The sequence below is a fragment of the Mercenaria mercenaria genome, unplaced genomic scaffold, assembly GCF_021730395.1.
Source record: "Mercenaria mercenaria strain notata unplaced genomic scaffold, MADL_Memer_1 contig_2186, whole genome shotgun sequence".
Taxonomy (NCBI): domain Eukaryota; kingdom Metazoa; phylum Mollusca; class Bivalvia; order Venerida; family Veneridae; genus Mercenaria; species Mercenaria mercenaria.
The window spans coordinates 11,695-38,692 of NW_026460227.1; the positions used below are offsets into that span (position 1 = coordinate 11,695).

General features: G+C 37.8%; 1 protein-coding gene across 2 annotated transcripts in view; it reads right to left on the reverse strand.

The window, feature by feature from the left end:
• Positions 1 to 1,905: 1,905 nt before the first annotated feature.
• LOC128552230 (zinc finger protein 583-like) overlaps positions 1,906 to 26,998 on the reverse strand; it is a 38,932-nt gene continuing 13,839 nt past the window's right edge. Inside the window, exons 4-7 of one of the 2 annotated variants that reach the window (XM_053533261.1) lie at positions 22,705 to 22,887; positions 8,888 to 9,001; positions 7,899 to 7,990; positions 1,906 to 2,042 (exon numbers count right to left, since the gene is read on the reverse strand). In XM_053533261.1, coding sequence (XP_053389236.1) covers positions 1,962 to 2,042; positions 7,899 to 7,990; positions 8,888 to 9,001; positions 22,705 to 22,887 — 470 coding nt within the window. In that variant the 3' untranslated portion in view covers positions 1,906 to 1,961. Of the gene's footprint in view, positions 2,043 to 3,214; positions 7,991 to 8,887; positions 9,002 to 22,704; positions 22,888 to 26,998 lie in introns of those variants that run through there. The other variant, XM_053533260.1, reaches the window with a different exon arrangement.

The following is a 26,998-nucleotide window of genomic DNA, read 5'->3' on the forward strand; positions in this document are numbered from 1 at the left end:
GGGAACCCCGTGGCAGGGCCTCCTTTCACCCCAGGGGAATTATTTGGACCACAAGGCAATGCTACATACCAAGTATCAAAAGCCTAGGTCTTGTGGTTTCAGACAAGAAGATTTTTAAAGTTTTTTTTCCTATACAAGTCTACATGAACCATGTGACCCCCCTGGGGGCCATATTTCATCCTAGGGGGATCATTTGAAGAATCTTGGTAGAGGCCCACTATATGATGCTACATAATAAATATTAAAGCCCTAAGCCTTATGGTCTTGGACAAGAAGATTTTCAAAATTTTCCCCTATATTTGTCTATATAAACCATGTGACCCTCGGGGCGGGGCCATATTTGACCCTAGGGGGATAATTTGAACAATCTTTGTAGAGGCCCACTAGATGATGCTACATACTAAATATCAAAGCCCTAGGCCTTATGGTTTTGGACAGGAAGATTTTCAAAGTTTTTCCCCATATAAGTCTATATAAACCATGTGACCCCCGGGGCCGGGCCATATTTGACGCTAGGGGGATAATTTGAACAATCTTGGTAGAGACCCACTAGATGATGCTACATACCAAATATTCAAGCCCGAGGCTTTGTGGTTTTGGACAAGAAGATTTTTAAAAAATTTCCTTTTGGTTGCACAGAATTACATTCTTTGAACAATTCTGAAGGGGACCAACCAAGGATCATTCCAGTGAAGTTTGGTGTAATTCCGCCCTGTGGTTTTCAAGAAGATTTTTTTTTAGAAATTGTTAACGGACGACGGACATCAAGCGGTCACAATAGCTCACCTTGTCACTTCATGACAGGTGAGCTAAAAATATTATTCTTAAAATTGTGTTCCTCTACCGAATTTTTAATGTGCAAAATTATGGGTATAGTCATCTTTGTATTAACAAAAAAAACAACAATCGTTTAAATGCATGCTTTTGGTAGTGTTATTGATTTGGTAGTGTTATTGATTTGTGAGCCCCGGTTATGGATACCTAAAACATGTTTACCGTTTCCAAGAACAATAGAATGGTAACTAAAAATTGTACTGGGATTGTAAGGCCATCATTATATGAAAATAATACATACGAAGTCCCCATGTCATGATTTTATGCATGAATAGCGGCAATACACATTTGTTTTGTATATTAACGTCTGCAGAAGCCCGCGGAAATGTTTGTGACCGAGACCAACATTCTCGCCCGCGTCTTATGCAGACGTTAAGTACACCGTATATATCCCTATAGAAAAACCTAGTGGCCATATTTTAACATGACTTGAATAAAATTTCCGAAATACAGTTTCGGACTGAATATTCATTCCTTGAGACTGAAAACTTGGCGGCATATATTTTCCTTGACTTGACGCAATTTACTAAGTATTGTTCCTTAAAAATGTCAGGAAAATAAAGTTACATTAAGCACTTGACGGTGACTTTCCTACTCTCTGTACTAGAGATAGACAGATAATGAACATGCCTTCATAGGAAAATACATCAGTTCTTCGAGTGGGTGACTTTGAGGGAGGGTGGGGATTTTGTTTTGTCAACCACAGCTTCCTAATAAGGAGAAAGTGTGAAGCTGATTTTATACTAAGTATCCTGAAAGGAATGTAAATCATTGTTTCAGATAACTTCAGTTTTCATTGAATGATAAAAAACCCAAGTAGATACACTCGAAATTAACTGCCTACTTTTTCAGTTCACTCAGAGATCCTAAACGAAGCACACATCACAGTTGATACACAATATGTATCAAAGGTTTGTTACCAACATATGGGCTTACAAGATGAATCCTCAATATATATGTCAAAATAGGGATCTAGTATGACTAATTTCAACATATTCACATTAATTAGTGCCAGGTGATTGAAACAATTAGAATTCTTACAGGACCTGGACAGAGAGAAACGAAAGTAAGTAAATAGTCACTTTTTTATTGTATTGTAGTTGTAAACTATAAAACAGCAGAGCCTTTTAAAACTCGCACTGGAAAGCAAACTTTTTAATTCTGTCATGGTCATTTTCCACTTCTTCATATTGGTTATTGCTAGTATCCTGGAAGTACATGTACATCGTAACAATTAACTCCAGAAAAATAGTTGCGCTAGAAAGTGTTTTGTTGAGCTCATTGAAGTTACAGAATATTTTTTATTGTTTTAATTTTATTGTTTGTAGTAAGGGCACCAGAACTCGTTCTTAAAGCATGAATGGTTCCTTAATTTCTGGTGGCTAAAGAAAATATTAGTATGAATCTAAACATAATTATTTTTGCAAAAAAGTGAATTTGATTCACAAGACATTCCAAATGAGCCGTGCCATGGGAAAACCAACATAGTGGCTTTGCGACCAGCATGGATCCAGACCAGCCTGCGCATCCGCGCAGTCTGGTCAAGATCCATGCTGTTCGCTAACAGTTTCTCTGATTGCAATAGGCTTTGAAAGTGAACAGCATGGATCCTGACCAGACTGCATGGATGCGCAGGCTGGTCTGGATCCATGCTGGTCGCAAAGCAACTATGTTGGTTTTCTCATGGCACGGCTCAAATGAGTATCCCCTTAAGATATATAAAAGTGCTTTTCTGCATTGTTTTTTAACTGACTTGGTGCAAATTCCGGTTGAAAAAAAAAGATTCTTACATGACCCGATTTGTTTAAGAAATAATATATCTCATCTTGTGATTTATGTCGTTGAATAAAATCAGTGGAGTTCAGATGCGAAGGAATTATATTACAAGGGCGCAGCGAGAGCGATAGAATAATACCCATCTGAACGACAATGATTTTATTCAAGAGCAAATCACTAAATGAGATAAATCATTTCAATTCCTACACATAACCATGGATTTTAAGTACATCCTTGACGAAATTCATCAAATATTTGCCTGTTTTCTGCTGGCTTCTTTTCCAGCGCGCCGCTCTGCTGTTTGCCATATGACGTAAACACTGTTATGTCTGAATAATAAATTTTTGCATAATAGCACACAATTTTCAGCCTTCTTTGTTTAATAGGAAAATGAATCAAGTCTTGTTAGGAATTTCCTATTTAAAAAAGATGGCTGAAAATTGTGTGTCATTATGCAACAATTCATTTTCTAATGTCATAATTATTATGCCATAGCGTCAAACGGCATAGAAAGCGCACTGGAAAAGAAACTTGTAGGAAACAGGCAAATATTTGGTGGATGTCGTTAAGGATGTACAAAATAATTCTTAAATACGTGTTAGAATCGAAATAATATATCTCAGACAGCGATCATTGTTTGTCGTTTAGAAGCGCATCATTATATCATTGGGGCTGCACTAATTCTTCTGCATCTGAATTCCAAACAACGATTTTATAAAATGACAAACTACTGTTTCTTAATTACCGGTATGTTGTTAGTACGGCGAAGATTAATGGCTATAGTGGTGGAAAAACAACACATCAGAAAACAGTTTTTTACGGTTTTTCAAGGAATTTAATTAGCTTTTCAATGTTCCTTTTCGTGGGTTTTACTTTAGACCACAATTACTGTATGTGCTTGTGAACAAGAAGAAAATTCTATTAATCTTCTTATAAAACAATACATTAGTTAAGGGGTTTCACAATCTTAGTCAAGTTTCATATTTTTTAACTGATATGTGGGGAATCTGAGTAAATTTCCTATTTTCACTACAGATGCACTTTATGGAAAATTTGAAATAAGTACATGTACTTGTTAAAGAAGTGGCCTTCAAGTATCTGATCTTTTCAAGGAAAAATGAGCTTTCTAGTGCTACTTGTATCTGACCTCTGTTCTATAGTCTGCAAAATAAAACCATTGTTACATTTTCATTGGAAGGTAGGTACATTTTTCATGCCAGTAGTCATCAGATACTTATGAATTTAGGTTTTCATTGGACAGTTACTTAAATTTTTAGCTCACCAGTGCAGAGTGAGCTATTAGTATACTGAACCAAAGGTGCAGAGTGAGCTACTAGTAATACTGAACCAAAGGTGCAGAGTGAGCTATTAGTATTGCCAGATGGTCCAGCATTATGCATCCGTTGTAAACGTTTTTTACTTCAAAATGTTCTCTTCTGTAACTTCTGGTCAGAATTACACCAAATGTACGATTTCGAGAAAGTTAGGTTTTTATCCATTCCTTGTGTAAACTGAGTTTGGTTATTATCAACTTGAAGTTAGGTTTTTACCCCTTTTTCTAGCTGTCAGCACATCTGAACGTGCATTGTGTCAATATGCAGTGGATCTTATAAAGCAGTACATTTTTGCTTACAAACAACAAAAAAGTTGGGGCAATAAAAAGTTGGGGCAATAAAAGCATATAAGTATTTTTTAAAGATTTTTCATAAAAATGTTCATGTATATTTTGCCTTGTTTGTCAGTATTCCATCTGAAAACACAAGGGTCAATATATTCAACATGATACATTTTGTAATAAATATACACTTGATGAATTAAGACAGATATAACAACTGAAACATACCTTTATACATCGAAATTATATAGAAAACAAAGTTGTATCTGCTTTACATCTGCCATGTTGGCACAGACTCAGGGTCGCTGGACAGAGCCAAGATTATCCGGGTACATAGTGTGAGGACAGCAACGCTCAACTATTAAACAGCTTTGTCAACTGAAAACAGGAGGGTCATGATGACCCAATATCGCTCACCTGTTAAAATTGGCCTAGGAATCAATCATCAAGATAAACATTTTGACAAAGTTTGATGAAGATAGGGTAATAAATGTGGCCTCAAGTGTGGTAACAAGCTTTTCCATTGATTTGACAGGGTATCCTAGTTTTTTTACCCCACATGACTTTGTTTCAAAGGTGGTCTAGGAATCATCAAGATAAACATGCTGACCAAGTTTCATGAAGATAGGGTCATAAATGTGACCTCTAAGGTGTTAACAAGCTCTTCCTTTGATTTGACCTGGTGACCTAGTTTTTGACCCAGTTTCAACTTGGCTTAGAGATCTCTTTGCAAGTTTGTATCAAATCAAGCATAAATGAAACCTCTATATGGCTGAAAGGGCCAAAATAGAAAATTTTGCCCCATTCAGGGGCAGTTACTCTAGAACCAGTGATGGAATCTAGCCGGTTTTCAAAAAGAAATCAGATCTTATTGTGACTTAAGTTTTGTGTAAGTGTGATTAAAATCATAAAACGCCACGTCTATAATCGTGTTCACAAGGTAAAAATTAATAAATTTTGGCTCTTTCAGGGGTCAATCAGGGGCCGTAACTCTGAAACCTATTATTGGATCTAAAGTATTCATCATGGAATCCAAGATATATTGTTGCTAAAGATATTTTGCAAGTTTGTATCAAATTAAACCATAAAGGAAGTCTAAATATTGCTGCAAAAGCGAAAATAGCAAATTTGGCCCTTTAAGGGGCCATAACTCTGGAACCCATTAAAGGATCTGGCCAGTTTTCAAAAGGATATTACGCCAATACAAGTTGTATGCAAGTTTGATTAAAATCCATTGCAAAATGTGGACTCATATAATGTTCACAAGCCAAAATTGCAAATTTTGTCCTTTTAAGTGCCTAACTCTGGAACCCATGATGGGATCTGTCCAGTTTTCGAAAGGAAGAGAGATGTTATGCATATACAGGTTGTGTGCAAGTTTGATTAAAATTGACTGCAAAGTGTGGTCTCTTATAGTGTTCACAAGAAATTGTGAACGGACGGACGGACAAAATGCGATCACAAAAGCTTAACCTGTCAAGCTTAAAATAAATGTAGAAAAAAGACGCATCATTTTGTAAAAAAGTAAAGTTGTGGAACATGTGCAGTGTAAGTCTGTTCACAGTGAATTAGTGTGCGAAGTTTCAATCCATTCCCATAAGTGGTTACTGAGATACCAGCCAATACACAAAAACTTAACCAAATCGGGACGCCGATGCACGGATGAGTCCAATAGCTCTACCTATTCTTCCAATAGTTGAGCTAAAAACTGCACTCAATTACAAGGTACTGACACTTGAATTTTTAAACAGTATCACTTCAAAGTTCAAAAGTGGTGTTCTGGCAATAATTTTGACTGTTTAAAAATTTAAAACTTTTCACGTGCTTTTGCAACTATGTAATACCCATTTTCACTCCTTTTATTATCTAAAACTTTCATCAGTATATTAAGTAAACTGTGAGCGTGTTGCTATAAATAGTGGTCATCTTAATGCCAAAATGGTAGAATTACTAGTAAATATATCATATAATTTATTTGTGTGTGGTTTCATGTCTTTTTCAACAATTTTAAAGACTTTGATACAAAAATGTTCATGCTAAGTATGTGCCAAAATGGTAAAATTACTAGTAAATATATCATATAACTTGTGTGTGCATGCATGCGTGTGTGTGTTTTAATGTATTTTTCAACAACTTTTCAGTCATATAAACAATGGTATCTATTTGTAGCAGTGAGCACAATGCCCAACTTCATAGTACTTCCTCACTGGAATATCACACAGTAGACATGTGATACGATACCCCACCCAGTCAATTTATACTGATACGGGGATGACCAGTCCTAGCACCATCCTTTTAATGCTGAGTGCCAAGCCAGGATGCTACTAGTACCATTTTTAAGTATTCGGCCAGGAATCGAACACACAACCTCCTGCATTCGAAGCAGGCGCTCTTCCACTAGGCTAATGAGGCTCTTTTAACTACCAACATTACAGAAAACATTTTACAAAATCTAGAGCAACATGAAACAAAATATCCATAAACAACATAAGCATTGAAACAAGCGGCTCATGTTGGCCCTCGATCACTCACCTGAGTTACACAGCTTGCTTAAACATTTAAGTAGATGGTCACACCAGGAAAATATATGTGAAATTTATTTTGAAGTAGTGCCAGTGTTTTCTGATAAAAAAAGTTTCCAATAAATAAATATGGGTGGGTAACGTTTGTGTGTGTGTGTGTTTTGTGGGAGGCGGGAAGATGAATGATGACACAGGACACAAAGAGACTATAAAAACATAGGGGGTATGGTGGAGGGACATTTCATCGAGATAGGGGTGAGAGGGGTGAGAGGGACCTTGAAGGAACTTGTTAAACAGTTGTGTGAAATTCTTTTGAATCTAACCAGCAGATTCAGAAAAGACAATGCTCAAAGTTTTCCATACAGCCATATCGAGAAAACTAACCCCACTGGATGCCATGCTTTTTATCATTACATAATGACTTTGGTAAAGAGTCACCAAATGAATATTTCTGAGGAAATATTTCACAATATAGCAAGCACTTTTTGAGAAGCAGACTTTTTAAAGATTTTTTCTAGTTGCCATGGCAACCAGAATTCAGTATGAATGACCTAGATTTGTACGAATCTGAAAGGAGATCACCCACAAATCATTCCCATGAAGTAAAGTTTAATAAATATTGAAATATTGTAGCTTAGGAGATGTTCTTTGTGGACGTCAGGCATATGACTGACATACAGACAGACTGACAAATGACAGTTATCCAATGATCCGAAAAGCTCACCACTGGTGAGTTAAAAATACAATTTGATTATGACATATTATCTATACATTTTATCAATCGTTTAATTATCATTTACATTTTAAGCTATCTGCATTAACGGCATCAATAACCTTGGCTTAAACTCCCAACATCAGAGTCTATAAACAAGTGTAGCTGTCATCTGCTTCTGACAGATACTGTTCTTTCATGGCTTCATTAAAATCAGCTGCACCATTGTTCGTTTTCACTGAGGTGGTTTCTTTCTACTTCCCGACATACATTCTTCTTTATCACCAATTCCTACAACACTTTGTTCAAATGAACCTGCTGCATTCCCATCATACACAGTCTGACATTTGACATCACTATTAGAAGCAACACCTGTTAATACTGGAGAAGAAACTGCTGGTATTTTGTATAAATTTGAATTAACAGAAGCACTACACACCTGAAAACTTATGCTCTTCCGCTGCTCTGATTTTTTAGCTTCTGGATTAACAATGTAAGTGAAATTCCTGTAAGTTTCAGAAAGGCGATACCCTGTTGAAAACAATAAACAAGAATTAAATTATTTGATTACATGATAAACTGTGGAATCACTTCATTTCTGCCCAAGAAATTTTGTGGTTTTGGCTAAAACAGTTACATTTGTTTGCTGGAACTCGGATAATTTGTACACCACCCTTTGTTGGAACTCAGTGCCAGGTACCATCCCAGAATAATATCTATATAATGTATATTTTTCAATGGCTCGAACTACCGATAGCTCAAACAAATTTTGCTTGTCCCATCAAGTTCAGGCTAACAAAGTTTTACTGTATTTCATGGAATTAAGAATTTGAGGATTTCAAATTTTGAGGTACATTTTTTTTTGCTCATTAGATTTAAATTTTGTTAATTGATGCAACCAGAAAATACACGAGAGTGTACCATGAAAATTAATGATTTTGCAGTACTTATTTATTCATTCAGTTGGGTTTTAAGCCACTCTGATACAATGTAAAGTCATAAAGCGACTTTTCCTGCTTTGTGTGGTAGAGGAAAAGCCTAGTCCCACTGGTCATTATTGCAGGTACAGGAAGACACCTGGGTAGAACCATGGCTACCTCACATGAAACAAATCCAAACCCCGAGCAAGGTTTCGAACCACAAGTAACTGATAGGAAAAGTGATTGAAAGTCAGTAACACTAAACACTCAGCCATTGAACCCCCTACTTGATAACTGAAAAATAAATGTGAAATAACAGCAGTTCTGCATTGCGCCCAACATATAACCGCCCATCGTGTATAAATAAATGTTAAAACACAGTTTTGCTAGGAGTTATTTCTTAAATGATTTCACAGTACTTCACATCCAATCTTAATAAAAACTCACTGCGAATAAACAGAAAATCATTCCTCTCCTGAATTAATTCAAGATAATAGAAACTGCTTACATTCCTTAACTTGGGGTACAACAATGAAGTTATGCTTCTTCTTCAAATGGGCTTTCATTTCTTGTTTCTGAACAAACCTGTCCTCACACAGACTGCAAGCCAATGGCTTTTCACCTGAAATATAAACAGCAGGTAGAACTTACAAAGAAAACTGATCAAGAATTGAGATCTTTAAGCACTGAAACTTAATCAGATACTGTGATTTTATTAAAGTCTCATAATACCTTTGTTTATATTGTGGCTACGTTTTTTTGTTATGAACATAAAATACATTAATTTTTTGCTTAATCCTGCTTCTGATAATTGTTTTATCTAATATTGTGAAAGGTTTGAATAACAAGAGCGCGCAAAGCGGGGCAATATACACCCGAAGGCTTACATCATAGGATGGGAGCAAAATTTTAACAACTTGACTGTTGTAGCCCCAAAGGACTGGAACAACAAAAGAAAAACTTCAAAAAACAAATCTAAATCCACAAAAAAATATTCAAAGTCTACAAAAAATCCTTATCAGGTACAGGTATGTAAAAATACACCTTAAAATTGGAGGTACTATCCATGTTATACCATAGAAAAGTGGTCTCGGTTTTTCCCTACGGCCAATAATAAAAAGTTTCAATATAAGCTATTTATAGTAACATAAAAGGGAAGTAATTAAAAAAAAAATATTTTGTAAGTACAAAAAAAAGAGATCTGCCAAATAAAAACAAGAGCACTGCAATGCAGAGCAATATAGAACAAGAGTGCAAGAATGTCACAATATACGCCCGTCACAGCAAATTTCTTTACTCTAGCACCTGTATTTGCAAATGGAATTTTAATTTTGTGGCTGTTTAGTAATAACTAAGTGTTTTGTTTTCGAAGTCCACAAAAAAACTCCTTACCAGGTAGAGATACCTTAAAATACACCTAAAATTGGAAAGTAACATCTATGTTGTACCACAGAAAAGTGGTCTTGGTTTTTCCCTACGGTCAATTATAAAAAAGTTACAATATAAGTTATTTATGTAACAACTAAGGGAAGTTAATCTTAAAAAAAAAAAAAAAAAAAAAAAAAAATCAAAAAAAAAATTGTAAGTCCTCACAAAAATCTTTACCAGGTAGAGACTGGTCAAAATACACCTCAAAATTGGATGTAGCATGCATGTTGTACTACAGAAAAGTGGTCTCGATTTGTCCCTACGACTAGTAATGAAAAAGTTACAATATAAGCTATTTATAGTAACAACAAAGGGAAGTAATTCTAAAGAAGGGAACTGCGCATGACACTTCGTCTCATGATGGTGTATAATTGTATCAAGTTACATCAAAATCCCTCCATGCATGAAGAAGAAATGCTTCGGACAAAGTCATTCTTGTATCTGACCTTTGGCCTCTAAGTGTGACCTTGACCTTAGACCTAGGGACCTGGTTCTTGCGCATGACACTACGTCTCGTGGTGGTATACATTTGTGCCAAGTTATATCAAAATCCCTCTATGCATGAAGAAGAAATGCTCCGGACAAGGTTTTCATTCTTGTATCCTTTGACCTCTAAGTGTGACCTTGACCTTAGACCTAGAGACCTGGTTCTTGCGCATGACACTCCGCCTCATGGTGGTGAACATTTGTGCCAAGTTATATCAAAATCCCTCTATGCATGAAGAAGAAATGCTCCGGACAAAGTTTTCATTCTTGTATCCTTTGACCTCTAAGTGTGACCTTGACCTTAGACCTAGGGACCTGGTTCTTGCGCATGACACTCCTTCTCATGATGATGAACAATTGTGCCAACTTTCATCAAAATCCCTCTATGCATGAAGAAGATATGCTCCGGACAAAGTCATTCTTGAATTTGACCTTTGACCTCTAAGTGTGACCTTGACCTTAGACCTAGGGACCTGGTTCTTGCGCATGACACTCCGTCTCATGATGGTGAACAACTGTGCCAAGTTTCATCAAAATCCCTTCATGCATGTAGAAGATATGCTCCGGACAAGGTCTGTGGACGCCGCCCGCCCGCCAACCCGCCCGCCCGCCCGCCAGGGGCGTTCCCATAATACGTCCCGTTTTTCAAACGGGCGTATAAAAAGCAGTCATATATGACCTTTGACCCTTAAGTGTGACCTTGACCTTGAAGCGAGTCATCTGGAACATGCGCTCTGCACATCATTACAATGTGGTGAACATTTCTTCCAAGTTACTTTGAAATCCTTCCAGCAGTTCAAGAGTTACAGAGCGGACACGAAACAAACTGATATGACTTTTGACCCCTAAGTGTGACCTTGACCTTGAAGCAAGTCATCCGGAACATGCGCTCTGCACATCGTCTTGGTGTGGTGAACATTTACGTCAAGTTTCTCTGAAATCCTTCAAGGGGTTCAAGAGTTACAGAGCGGACACGAAACAGACTGATATGACCTTTGACTCCTATGTGTGACCTTGACCTTGAAGCGAGACATCCAAAACATGTGCTCTGCACATCGTCTCGGTGTGGTGAACATTTGTGTAAAGTTTCCTCTGAGTTACAGAGCGGACACGAAATTGCTAACGGACAGACGGACGGACAGACGGACACCAGCGTCATAACATAATACGTCCCTTTGGGCGTATAATAATTAACATAGTAGAAAGTATTATTAAGGCTACATACCAATAAAAGGAATTGTTCCTTGTTTCAAATAAAATTCAGCTACTTCAGATCAATTTTGATATTTTCTAAATTTTCACTCTGTCGTAAACCTATTTTCCACAAGATATTCACATATTTACTTCAAGAAAATAAAAAGAACAAGTGAACAAAACTGCAGTGGCAATATAGAAGTCCCCTACCTGTGAAAAAGTAATTTTACTTGACCTTCAAATAGTAACCTTGACCTTTGATCAACAATCATGTCTAAAACAAATATTGTTTCTGCATATGTTCACAATGTGCAAATGTTCACATGGTGCATATGTTTACATTGTGCAAATGTTCACATGGTGCATATGTTCACACTGTGCAAATGTTCACATGGTGCTTATGTTCACACTGTGCAAATGCACACATGGTGCTTATGTTCACTCTGTGAAAATGTTCACATGGTGCATATGTTCACCCTGAGCGAATGTCTACATGATGCATATGTGCACACTGTGCAAATGTTCACATGGTGCATATGTTCACACTGTGCAAATGTTCACATGATGCATATGCTGACACTGTGCAAATGTTCACATGGTGCATATGTTGACATTGTGCTGTGAAAATGTTCACATGGTGCATATGTTCACACTGTGCAAATGCTCACATGGTGCATAAGTTCACACTGTGCAAATGTTCACATGATGCATATGTTCACACTGTGCAAATGTTCACATGGTGCATATGTTCACACTGTGCAAATGTTCACATGATGCATATGCTGACACTGTGCAAATGTTCACATGGTGCATATGTTGACATTGTGCTGTGAAAATGTTCACATGGTGCATATGTTCACACTGTGCAAATGCTCACATGGTGCATAAGTTCACACTGTGCAAATGTTCACATGATGCATATGTTCACACTGTGCAAATGTTCACATGGTGCATATGTTCACACTGTGCAAATGTTCACACGGTGCATACATTCACACTGTGCAAATGTTCACATGGTGCATATGTTCACACTGTGCAAATGTTCACACGGTGCATACATTCACACTGTGCAAATGTTACATGGTGCATACGTTCACTCTGAGCAAATGTTCACATGGTGCATACGTGCACACTGTGCAAATGTTCACATGGTGCATACGTTCACACTGTGCAAATGTTCACATGATGCATATGTTCACACTGTGCAAATATTCACATTGTGAATAGTTGTTGAAGTTGAAGGTGAAAAAACTGAAACGAGTGTTTGTGAAAGAGCCTAGAGTTATAATTAGACAACAATTTCAGTTATTATACAATTAATGTAAATGTTTTGTTTAGACGCCCAGACAAGCGTAAAAAATTAGTCGTGGCCATGGAGAGATTTCATGAAAATCTGGCCATTAGTTTAAAAGAAAGTGCCTGCACAAGCTTAAAAAATTTGTCGTGGCCATGGTTGATAACTATGTGAATAAGAGGGTCATGATGCCCCTGGATCGCTCACCTGAGTAACATGTTTCAAATGTCAAACTGATGCTAAAATATTAAACAAGAGGACCATGATGGTCCTGAATCGCTCACCTGTCCCCACATGACCAAGTTTTGAACTGAGTATGACATCATTTTTTCTATTATTTGACATAGTGACCTAGTTTTTGAGCTCATGTGACCCAGTTTTGAACCTGACCTAGATATCATCAAGATAAAAATTCTGACCATTTTTTCATGAAGATCCATTTAAAAATATGGCCTCTATAGAGAGGTCACAAGGTTTTTCTATTATCTGACCTAATGACCTAGTTTTTAAAGGCATGTGACCCAGTTTCGATCTTGACCTAGATATCATCAAGGCAAACATTCTCATCAATTTTCATGAAGATCTCATGAAAAGTATGGCCTCTAAAGAGGTGACAAGGTTTCTCTATTTTTAGACCTACTGGCCTAGTTTTTGAACGCAAGTGACCCAGTTTCAAACTTTACCTAGATATCATCAAGGTGAACATACTCACCAATTTTCATGAAGATCCATTGAAAAATGGGGAGGTCACAAGGACTAGTTTTTAAAGGCATGTGACCTAGTTTCAAATTTGACCTAGATATCATCAAGGTGAACATTCTCATCAATTTTCATGAAGATCTCATGAAAAGTATGGCCTCTAAAGAGGTGACAAGATTTCTCTATTTTCAGACCTGCTGACCTAGTTTTTTAACCACACGTGATCCAGTTTCGAACTTGACCTAGATATCACCAATGTGAACATTCTCACCAACTTTCATGAAGATCTCATGAAAATTATGGCCTCTAGAGGTCACAAGGTTTTTTTTATTTTTAGACCTACTGACCTAGTTTTTAACTGCATGAGACCCAGTTTTGAACTTGACCTAGATATAATCAAGATGAACATTCTCATCAACTTTCATACAGATCCCATGAAACATATGGCCTCTAGAGAGGTCACAAGGTTTCTCTATTTTTAGACTTACTGACCTAGTTTTTGACCGCACATGACCCAGTTTCGAACTTAACCTAGATATCATCCAGGTGAACATTCTGACCAATTTTCATGAAGATCCATTGAAAAATATGGCCTCTAGGGAGGTCACAAGGTTTTTCTATTTTTAGACCTACTGACCTAGTTTTGGACTGCATGTGACTCAGTTTCGAATTTGACCTAGATATCATCAAGATGAACATTCTGACCAACTTTCATAAAGATCCCATGAGAAATGTGACCTCTAGAGTGGTTACAAGCAAAATTTTACGGATGGACCGACGCATATATGGACGGACGGAAGCCGGAGGCTGCGCGATCACAACAGCTCACCTTGTCACTTTGTGACTGGTGAGCTAAAAAGTAGGTCAGTAGGTCACATTCATGGTCACTGAAAGTCAATTATAAGACCAGTGTGCAAAACTGTACATGTACTCCAAATTTCCAGGCTGTATCTTAAACAAGAGGGTCACTGACCCTAAAGCGCTCACCTGTGTACATGGCTTCAAGGGTGTTTTGAAAAGTACAGAGTTAGGTTTCTTCTATGTTAGCCTATATTATATACATGTCACACACACTTTTGAACCTAGGGCAATAATTTGAACATATATTGTAGACATTACAAATCTGATATATCAAGCCAAATATCAAGGCTCTAGCTATTATTATTATTATACCACATTTATATAGCACTCTTTTCATGCACTTGTACACGTTCAAAAGTGCTTTACAGAATAAATTGCAAAAATACAAACAAATACGTATACAAAGATAATGCATTCCACATTAACAAAAAATCATGAATGAAAACAAGTATAATTTAAAACAAGAGCTGTCGGAGGACAGCAACGCTCGACTATTCAACAGCCTTGTCAATTGAATGAATACAAAAGTTGAAAAAGGGGCATAACTTTGTAAAATGCAAAGTAGAGGTATTGAACCTCTGTACTGCATGTCATATCATGACAGTGAACAAGTGTGTGAAGTTTCAATCCTTTCCAATTTGTGGATACTGAGATACCAGCTTACATACAAAAACTTAACAAAAAACTGCTAAGTCAAAGGGGCATAATTTTGTAAAAATGCCAAGTAGAGTTATGGGACCTTCACAGTGCATGTTAGATCATGACAGTGAACAAGTGTGTGAAGTTTCAATCCATTCCAATTAGTGGATACTGAGATATCAGATTACATACAAAAATTTAACCAAAAACTGCTAAGTCGAAAAAGGGGCATAATTTGAAAAAAAAGAGAGTAGAGTTATGGGACTTGCTTAGTGCATGTCAGATCATGATAGTGAACAAGTATGTGAAGTTTCAATCCATTCCCATTAGTAAGTACTGAGATACCAGCTTACATACAAAACCTTAACCAAAAATTTCTAAGTCGAAAAAGGGGCATAATTTTGTAAAAAAGCAAAATAGAGTTATGGAACCTGTGCAATGTAGATCAGTTCATCACAGTGAATAAGTGTGTGAAGTTTCAATCCATTCCCACAAGTGGTTACTGAGTTACCAGCTTACATACAAAACCTTAACCAAAAATTTCTAAGTCGAAAAAGGGGCATAATTTTGTAAAAAAGCAAAATAGAGTTATGGAACCTGTGCAATGTAAGTCAGTTTGTCACAGTGAATAAGTGTGTGAAGTTTCAATCCATTCCCACAAGTGGTTACTGAGATGCCAGCTTACATACAAAACCTTAACCAAAATCGGGACGCGGACGCGGACGCCGACGCCGACGCATGGGCGAGTGCAATAGCTCACTATTCTATGAATAGTCGAGCTAAAAACAAGATAAAAAAATAAATGTATCGGTCAGTTAACAAAATATTGTACAAAGAAGTGGGTTTTGAGCAGGCTTTTGAAAGCAGCTAGCGTGTCAGCTTCCCTGATCTTGACAGGAAGAGAGTTCCAAAGCTTTGGAGCAGTGCACGAAAAGCTGCGATTGCCATACATCATGGTATTAGATTTTGGCATAACCAGTGACAGCGTGTCTTGCGATCTTAGGGTCCTGACCGGTTTATACACTTCTAGCATATCCCTAATATAGGCAGGGGACTGATTGTGTAACGCCTTAAAGGTGTGGGTCAGAACCTTGTACTGCACCCTGTATTTCACTGGCAACCAGTGAAGCTCCTTCAGAACCGGTGTTATATGATTGCGACGGGGCGTCTTAGTGATTACGCGAGCTGCAGTGTTCTGGACATGTTGCAACTTGTTAAGTGTGCTGTATTATTGATTCAGAGAAGAAAAGTAACCACACCCCCTGGCAGCCATGGTTTTTGACGAATCAGAAAAATTTGAACAATCTTGGTAGAGGGTCACACAAGAACCATTTGTGCAACATTATTTTAAAATTGGGCCAGCAGTTTCACATAAAAAAAGATTTTTAAAGTTTCCACTAAATACACAGGGAAAAATGACCACGCCCTCTGGCGGCCATGTTTGTTGACGAATCAAAATAGTTTGAAAAATCTTGGTAGAGGGTCACACAAGAACCATTTGTGTACAATTTTTTTTAAATCAGGCTAGCAGTTTCACACAAGAAGATTTTTAAAGTTTCAACTATATACATACCTGGTATAGGGAAAAGTGACCACACCCTCTGGTGGCCATGTTTTTTGACGAATCGGTATAATTTGAATAATCTTGGTAGAGGGTCACACAAGGACCATTTGTGTAAAATTATTCTAAAATCTGGCCAGCAGTTTCACACAAGAAGATTTTTAAAGTTTCCACTATATACATATAGGGAAAAGTGACCACGCCCTCTGGTGGACATGTTTTTTGACGAATCAAAAACATTTGGACAATCTTGGTAGAGAGTTACACAAGGACCATTTGTGTAAAATCATTCTAAAATCGGACAAGCAGTTTCAAACAAGATTTTTAAAGTTTCAAGGGAAAAGTGACCACACCCTCTGGTGGCCATGTTTTTTGACGAATCGGTATAATTTGAATATTCTTGGTAGAGGGTAGCATAAGGACCATTTGTGTGAAATTACTTCTAAATTGGACTATCGGTTTAGGAGGAGATGTCGTTTGAAGTTTTTTCTATTTTTAGCTCTGGCAGCCCCTAAGTGCAACCAAGCGGAACTGTTTGAATAATTTTGGTAGAGGACGACCCAAGGAACATCATGGCCACGTTTCATCAAAATCCATTCAGTGGTTTTAGAGGAGATGTCGTTAAAACACAAATGTTGACGACGGACGACTTGACGCAAGCACGTATGGACACAGCGTGATCACAATACCTCACCATGAGTGAGCTAAAAACAAAAAAGTAGGTCAGTTGGTCAAGGTCAAAGTCAAGTGACCCCTAATTACTTGATAGGTCATATGGCGACTTTCCAGCTTTAATGGTGGAGGAAGACCCTAGGTGCCCCTCCCTCTGTGCATCACGAGCGGGCACCTGGGTAGAACCACCGACCTTCCGTAAGCCAGCTGGATGGCTTCCTAACATGAAGAATTCAACACCCCGAGTGAGGCTCGAACCCACATCGATGAGGAGCAAGTGATTTGAAGTCAGCGACCTTAACAACTCGGCCACAGAGGCCCAATTTCGAACCTGTATTTTATGATGTTACACCTGTGTACCGAAAATTATTTAAATCTGTCAAGCCTTTCATGAGTTATTGTCTGGAAACCATGAGTTTGGCAAATTTTAAGTTGGAAAGGGGCCATAACTAGATGCCCACGGGCAACATGTCGAGCTTGCTAGCTGTCAGAAGGACTGGGAGTTGCACATGACACTCCCCGTCTCATTGAGGCAAACATTTATGCCAAATAAAAAAGCGATTACAAAAAGTTACAAAATAAGTTATTTAAGTAACAACTAAGGGAAGTAAATCTTGAAAAAAACAAGAGGGCCATGATGGCCCTATATCGCTCACCTGTTATCATTGCACTTGAGGACAAGAAGGTCCTCAGAAAAAATATCTAAGTCCAAAGGACAGGAACAACAAAGGAAAGAAATTTAACCAAAAAGAAAAACAAAATTCTTACAAGGTACAGATATGTCAAAAAACACCTAAAAATTGGAGGTACCATCCATGTTGTACCACAGAAAAGTGGTCTCAGTTCTTCCCTACGGCCAATAATAAAAAAGTTACTAAAAATAGGCTATTTATAGTAACGTAAAAGGGAAGTAATTCAAAAGAAAATTATTGTAAGATAACAAAAGAAGGATCTGCCAAATAAATCTGTTAACATAAATCAGTATCTTCATTAGTTACGGAGATATACCCATTTTAAATTCAAAAATAAAGGGAGGTAATTTGACATAAAATCAGTCCATAGTTATATACCCTGATTGCCTCGGTCCAACTAATGACAATAATGAAATTTCAAATAAGTCCTGTAAGTACTTACTGATATAAATCCATTTTGACTACAATCAGGGGAGGTAATCAGATATAAAATAACTCTGGAAACTACGAATGGATCTGATTTGTCAGGGAATCCAAGATTCATTGTTGTTGAAGATATTTTGGAAGTTTGTATCAAATAAAACCATAAATGAAGTCTCTTTATGGCTGCAAAAGCCAAAATAGCCAATTTTGGACCTTTAAGGGGCCAGAACTCTGGAACCCATGATGGAATCTGTCCAGTTTAAGATGGAAACCAAGATCTTGTGGTGATACAAGTTGTGTGCAAGTTTGGTTAAAATCAAATCATAAATGAAGTTGCTATTGTGCAGACAAGGTCAAAATAGCTAATTTTGGCCCCTTCAGGGCCCATAACTCTGGAACCCATTAGGGGATCTGGTCGGTTCAATAAAGGAACACAAGTTTTGTGCAAGTTTGATTAAATTCAAATCATAAATGAAGCTGCTATTGTGCAGACAAGGGCAAAATAGCTAATTCTGGTCCTTTAAGGGGCCATAACTCTGGAACCCATAAAGGAATCTGGCCAGTTCAAGAAAGGAACCAAGATCTTATGGTGATACAAGTTGTGTGCCAGTTTGGTAAAAATCAAATCATAAATAAAGCTGCTATTGTGCAGACAAGGTCAAAATAGCTGATTTTGGCCCTTTCAGGGGCCATAACTCTGGAACCCATAATGGGATCTAGCCAGTTCAAGAAAGGAACCGAGATCTTATGGTGATACAAGTTGTGTGTAAGTTTGGTTAAAATAAAATCATAAATGAAACCACTATCGTGCAGACAAGAAATTGTTGACGGACGCACGGACGGACGCACACACGACGGACGACGGACGAAGGGTGATCACAAAAGCTCACCTTGTCACTATGTGACAGGTGAGCTAAAAAAAAAGTCCACACAAAAATCCTCACCAGTAGAGATAGGTCAAAATTCACCTGAAAATTGGATGTAACATGCATGTTGTACTACAGGAAAGTGGTCTTGACTTTTCCGTATGATCAGTAATAAAAAAGTTACGAATATAAGCTATTTATAGTAACAACAAAGGGAAGTAATTCTAGGATCTTGCGCAAGACACTCCGTCTCATGATGACGAACAATTGTGCCAAGTTACATTTAAATCCCTCTATGCATAATAAAGAAATGCTCCAGACAAAGTCATTCTTGTATCTGACTTTGGACCTCTAAGTGTGACCTTGAACTTAGACCTAGGGATCTGGTTCTTGCCCATGACACTCCGTCTCATGATGGTGAATAATTGTGCCAAGTTACATCAAAATCCCTCCGTGCATGAAGAAGAAATGCTCCGGACAGTCATTTTTGAATTTGACCTTTGACCTGTGTGACCTTGACCTTTGAGACAGGACCCTTGGGTTTGCGCATGACACTCCGTCTCACTGAGGTTAACATTCATACCAAATATAAACAAGATTGCTCCATGCATGTCAAAGTTATGGTCCGGACAAACAAATCCGGATGGACGCACGCACATACACTGAACAGCCATTTGGACAACTACGTCTTTGCATCTGCAAGCGGGCTCGACAAAAATGGTGGTTTGTAGGCAGGCCATAACTATGTCAAACAAGAGGACCATGATGGTCCTGAATCGCTCACCTGTCCCCACGTGACCCAGTTTTAAACTGAGTATGACGTCGTTTTTTCTATTGTTTGACAGTGACCTAGTTTTTGAGCTCATGTGACCCACTTATGAACTTGACCTAGATATCATCAAGATAAAAATTCTGATCAATTTTCATGAAGATCCATTGAAAAATATGGCCTCTAGACAGGTCATAATGTTTTTCTGTTATTTGACCTAATGACCTAGTTTTTGAAAGCATTGACTCACTTTTGAACTTGATCTAGATATCATCAAGATGAACATTCTCACCAATTTTCATGAAAATCTCATGATAAATTTGGCCTCTAGAGAGGGCACAAGGTTTTTTTATTATTTGACCTAATGACCTATATTTTGATCGCACGTGACCCACTTTCAAATTTTAACTAGATATCATCAAGGTGAACATTCAAACCAATTTTCATGAAAATCCATTGAAAAATATGGCCTCTAGAGAGGTCAAAAGGGTTTTTCTATTTTTAGATCTACTGACCTAGTTTTTGACCGCAGTTGACCCAGTTTTGAACTTGACCTAGATATCATCAAGATGGACCATCAGACCAACTTTCATACAGATCCCATGAAAAATATAGCCTCTAGAGAGGTCAAAAGGTTTTTATATTATTTGACCTACTGACCTAGTTTTTGATGGCACGTGACCCAGTTTTAAACTTGACCTAGATATCATCAAGTTGAACATTCTGACTAATTTTCATGAAGATTCATTGAAAAGTATGGCCTCTTGAGAGGTCACAAGGTTTGTCTATTTTTAGACCTACTGACCTAGTTTTTGATCGCACGTGACCGAATTTCGAACTTGATCTAGATATCATCAAGATGGACGACCAGACCAACTTTCATACAGATCCATTGAAAAGTATGGCCTCTAGAGAGGTCACAAGTTTTTATATTATTTAACCTACTGACCTAGTTTTTGACCGCATGTGACCCAGTTTCGAACTTGAACTAGATATCATCAAGGTGAACATTCAGACAAACTTTCATGAAGATCCACTGAAAAGTATGGCCTCTAGAGAGGTCACAAGGTTTTTTATTTTCTTGACCTACTGACCTAGTTTTGGAACGCAAGTGACCCAGTTTCGAACTTGGCCTAGATATCATCAAGATGAACATTCAGACCAACTTTCATACAGATCCCATGAAAAATATGGCCTCTAGAGAGGTCACAAGGTTTTTTTATTATTTGACCTACCGACCTAGTTTTTGATGGCACGTGACCCAGTTTTGAACTTGATCTAGATATCATCAAGATGAACAAACTGACTAACTTTCATTAAAATCCATTGAAAAGTATGGCCTCTTGAGAGGTCACAAGGTTTGTCTATTTTTAGACCTACTGACCTAGTTTTTGATCGCACGTGACCGAGTTTCGAACTTGATCTAGATATCATCAAGATGGACGATCAGACAAACTTTCATACAGATCCATTGAAAAGTATGGCCTCTAGAGAGGTCACAAGGCTTTATATTATTTAACCTACTGACCTAGTTTTTGACCGCATGTGACCCAGTTTCGAACTTGAACTAGATATCATCAAGGTGAACATTCAGACAAACTTTCATGAAGATCCATTGAAAAGTATGGCCTCTAGAGAGGTGACAAGGTTTGTTATTTTCTTGACCTACTGACCTAGTTTTGGAACGCAAGTGACCCAGTTTCGAACTTGGCCTAGATATCATCAAGATGAACATTCAGACCAACTTTCATACAGATCCCATGAAAAATATGGCCTCTAGAGAGGTCACAAGGTTTTTTTATTATTTGACCTACCGACCTAGTTTTTGATGGCACGTGACCCAGTTTTGAACTTGATCTAGATATCATCAAGGTGAACAAACTGACTAACTTTCATTAAAATCCATTGAAAAATATGGCCTCTAGAGAGGTCAAAAGGGTTTTTCTATTTCTAGATCTACTGACCTAGTTTTTGACCGCAGTTGACCCAGTTTCGAACCTGACCTAGATATCATCAAGATAAACATTCTGAACAACTTTAAGAAAGATCCCATGAAAAATGTGACCTCTAGAGTGGTCACAAGCAAAAGTTTACGCAAGGACGCACAGACGACGGATGCCACACGATCACAAAAGCTCACCTTGTCACTTTGTGACAGGTGAGCTAAAAATGGTGGTTTGTAGGCAAAGTCAAACTTGACCTGTGTTTTATAATGTTACACATGTGTACCAAAATTTATTTAAATCTGTCAAGCCTTTCATGAGTTATTGTCCGGAAACCATGAAAACCGACAGAGTGACAAACTCACTCCTATATACCCCCCAACTTTTTGTGGGGGTATAAAAACTGACAAAATTTGGTCAACCATATAGCCATACTGGAAAATCTAGCTTCGGCCCTAGATGCAATGTTTGTCATTAAAACAGAATTTTCTGAAGGGTTATTTGGTAGAGGTTTACCCAAGGAACATTTATGTGAAAGAATTTCAAAATCAGGCCAGTGGTTTCTCCTTTCGGTTCCCATTGCAACCAGAATTTATTATAGATGACCTAGCTTTGCAGAGATCATAAAGGGCACACACAAGGAACATTCCTGTAATTGGCTCAGTGACCTTTAAGGAACTCGTTGAGACAACAGACAGATGGCAAACATCAAACAATCCTAAAAGCTCACTAGGAGCTCTTTGTGCTCTTGTGGCTTAACAAAAATATTTTTCAAATATTCATATCATGTTTACACACCTGTATGAATACACATATGCCGTCTCAGCAGCTGGGCGCTGTGTGATTTGTAGGTACATTCAGGCCAACAGCATAACCATATTTTCTCTACAGATTTAAGGTGCGAGAACTTCACATGATATTCTAAACTTGCCTCTGTTTGGAATCGCCTTGTACAATGTTGGCAGTGAAAAGGAAGTTCACCTGAAATGACAGAGAAAAAGAAATCTTGTTTCATGATAAAACCAACATAATGGGTTTGCGACCAGCATGGATCCAGACCAGCCTGCGCATTTGTGCAGTCTGGTCAGGATCCATGCTGTTCGCTAACAGTTTCTCTACTTCCAATAGACTTTGAAAGCGAACAGCATGGATCCTGACCAGACTGCGCGGATGCAAACCCACTATGTTGGTTTTCTCAAGGCACGGCTCAAATCTTGTTTCATGATAACTTATGTTCTTTGAAACATGTAATAATGCTTTACAGTAATAACAAAATACAAACCAAATTTAAATTTAAAAACAAGAGCTCGTCGAACACGAAATGCCTCCCTTGATGCATTCAGTAATTGCACAAGGAACAGAAATTATATGCTCACCGTAAACAAAAGTTCTACTATTCTGGTTTAATCTGACCTTGACCTTTAACCTATTAACCTAACAAGAGATTACAGAGTGATCTTGGCGCCATGCACTGAGCCATTTTTGAATGTTCCAAAGTTCAAGACTTGCTCAAGGTAAAATTCAATGTCAAATTTCATTTTGGTACAAAACAATGTGTATGTGGTCCAAATTTGAAAGCTGTGGCTTGAGAAATGTGAAAGCAGGTCACTAGATCAATTTCAAGGTCAAAGTTCATTTCGGTAGACAGAACTATGCATGTGCTTCAAATTTGAAGGCTGTAGCCTGAGAAATGTGAAAGTAGGTAATAGTTAAAAATAAATGTCAAATTTCAATTCAGAACACAAAAATATGCATGCGGTCCAAATTTGAAGCCTGCACCTTCAGAAATGTGAAAGTAGGTCACTATGTCAATCTCAAGATCAAAGTTCATTTCGGTACACAAAACTATGCATTTGTTCAAATTTGAAGGCTGTAGCTTGAGAAATGTGAAAGTAGGTCACTAGGTCAAAATCAAGGTCAAATTTTATTTCGGAACACAAAACTATGCAAGTGGTCCAAATTTGAAGCCTGTACCTTCAGAAATATGAAAGTAGGTCACTAGGTCAATTTCAAGATCAAAGTTCATTTCAGTACACAAAACTATGCTTGTGGTTCAAATATGAAGGCTGTAGCTTGAGAAATGTGAAAGTAGGTAATAGGTAAAAATCAAGGTCAAATTTTATTTTGGAACAAAAAACTATGCATGTGGTCCAAATTTGAAGCCTGTACCTTCAAAAATGTGAAAGTAGGTCACTAGGTCAATAACAAGGTCAAAGTTTTTTTCGGTACACAAACCTATGCATGTGGTCCAAATTTGAAGGCTATAGCTACAGAAATGTGAAAGTAGGTCACTAGGTCAAGATCAAGGTCAACTCATGTCAAGATTCATCTTGCCACTCAAAACTATACATGTGGTCCAAATTTGAATGATGTAAGTTTTTCCCTATATAAGCCTATATGAACCATAGGACCCCTGGGGCGGGGCCATATTTGACCCTAGAGGGATAATTTGAACAAACTTGGTAGAGAACCACTAAATGATGATACATTACAAAATATCAAAGCCATAGTCTTTGTGGTTTGGACAAGAAGATTTTCAAAGTTTTTCCCTATATAAGTCTATGTAAACCATGTGACCCCAGGGCGGAGCCATATTTGACCCTAGGGGAAAAATTTGAACAATCTTAGTAGAGGACCACTAGATGATGTCATATACAAAATATCAAAGCACTAGGCCCTGTGGTTTTGGACAAGAGGTTTTTCAAAGTTTTTTCCTATATAAGTCTATATAAACCATGTGACCCCGGGGTGGGGCCATATTTGACCCCAGGGAAATAATCTGAACAATCTTGGTAGAGGACCACTAGATTTTGCTACATACCAAATATCAAAGCCCTAGGCCCTATGGTTTTGGACAAGAAGATCAGAAACCATTTTAACTGTTCCTGGCCAATGTGACCTTGACCTCTGACCTAATGACCTCAAAATCAATAGGGGTCATCTGCTGGTCATGGCCAACCTAAATATCAATTTTCCTGACACTAGGCCCAAGTGTTCTTGAGTTATTGCCTGGAAACCATTTTACTGTTCCTGGTCACTGTGACCTTGACCTTTGACATACTGACCTCAAAATCAATAAGGGGCATCTGCTGGTCATGACCAACCTCCCTATGAACTTTCGTGACCCTAGGCCCAAGCATTCTTGAGTTATCATCCGGAAACCGTTCTACTGTTCAGGGTCACTGTGACCTTGACCTTTAACATACCAACCTCAAAATCAATAGGGGTTATCTGCTGGTCATTGCCAACCTCCCTATCAACTTTCATGACCCTAGGCCCAAGTATTCTTGAGTTATCATCCGGAAACCGTTTTACTATTCAGGGTCAATGTGACCTTGACCTTTGACATACAGACCTCAAAATCAATAGGGGTCATCTGCTGGTGATGACCAACCTCCCTAACAACTTTCATGATCCTAGGCCCAAGCGTTTTTGAGTTATCATCCGGAAACGGATTGGTCTACATTCCGACCGACCGACAGACCGACCGACCGACATCTGCAAAACAATATACCCCTCCTTCTTCGAAGTGGGGCATAATAACGCATACAAGAGCTGTCACTGTAAACTGATATACTGTCACCTAAACACAATAAAAGGTCAGATGTTCATTTGTTCTGGGTTCAGAGCTGTTTTTCAACTGCTGTAATTTTCATTTCTGTAAACAGCCGGCAGTTAACCTAGTTAGTGTTTCTAGGTTCAGTACCAGTACTAACATGTTCTCCATAAGTAAATACCAACTTTGCCATATAAATCAGAGGTGGGGGATGAATGACTTCCAACACAATGTTTTCTATCAAACTATGGTTTCAGATACAATGTCTTCTATTAAACTATGATTTCAGACACAATGTTTTCTATCAAACTATGGTTTCAGACACGATGTCTTCTATCAAACTATGATTTCAGACATAATGTCTTTTATCAAACTATGATTTCTGTCTTTTATCAAACTATGATTTCAGACACAATGTTTTCTATCAAACTATGATTTCAGACATAATGTCTTTTATCAAACTATGATTTCAGACACAATGTTTTCTATCAAACTATGATTTCAGACACAAGGTCTTCTATCAAACTATGGTTTCAGACACAATGTCTTCTATCAAACTATGGTTTCAGACACAAGGTCTTCTATCAAACTATGGTTTCAGACACAATGTCTTCTATCAAACTATGATTTCAGACATAATGTCATTTATCAAACTATGATTTCAAACACAATGTTTTCTATCAAACTATGATTTCAGACACAAGGTCTTCTATCAAACTAGGGTTTCAGACACAATGTTTTCTATCAAACTATGATTTCAGACACAAGGTCTTCTATCAAACTACGGTTTCAGACACAATGTTTTCTATCAAACTATGGTTTCAGACACAATGTCTTCTATCAAACTATGGTTTCAGACACAACTTCTTTTATCAAACTGTCCTGGAAAACATATGCCTTGCCCGGGGATTGAATGTGCGACTAACATCCAAAAGAATTGCAATTTCCCTATTGCAGTAAATGAGGGTCTTCTTTGTTCTTTCTGTGTATAAGGTCAACCACCACATTTGCTCTGAGGAGGCAATATGCCCTAAAAATGTATATGTGGTACTTAATACAGCTGAACCCCTCTAAACGGAACGGCCTGTAGGCCAGAGTAAAAGTTCAGTTTGGAGGCATTTTCAGTTAAGAGGGGTTCTGTCAGTGGAATTTGTGCTACATTACATAAATAGTTGGAACCTGATTCATTTTGGGTCCTGATCTTTTTTAGTTTCTCTATAAAACAACATTATTAAAGTTTAGAGGGACATATGCTAGCAAACAGAGTAAATTCTGTTTGTTTTTGGGTTTAACATGGTTTTTCAACAGTATTTCAGTCATGTAACGCCAGGCAGGTCATCTAACCAGTGTTCCTGGATTCTGTACCAGTACAAACCTGTTCTCTGCAAGTAACTGCCAACTTCCCTACATGAATCATCAGAGGTGGAGGACTAATGATTTCAGACACAATGTTGTTTATCAAATAGTCACGGAGAACATACACCCTGCCCGAGGATTGAACTCACAACCCTGCGATCCGCGATAAACCAATGCTCT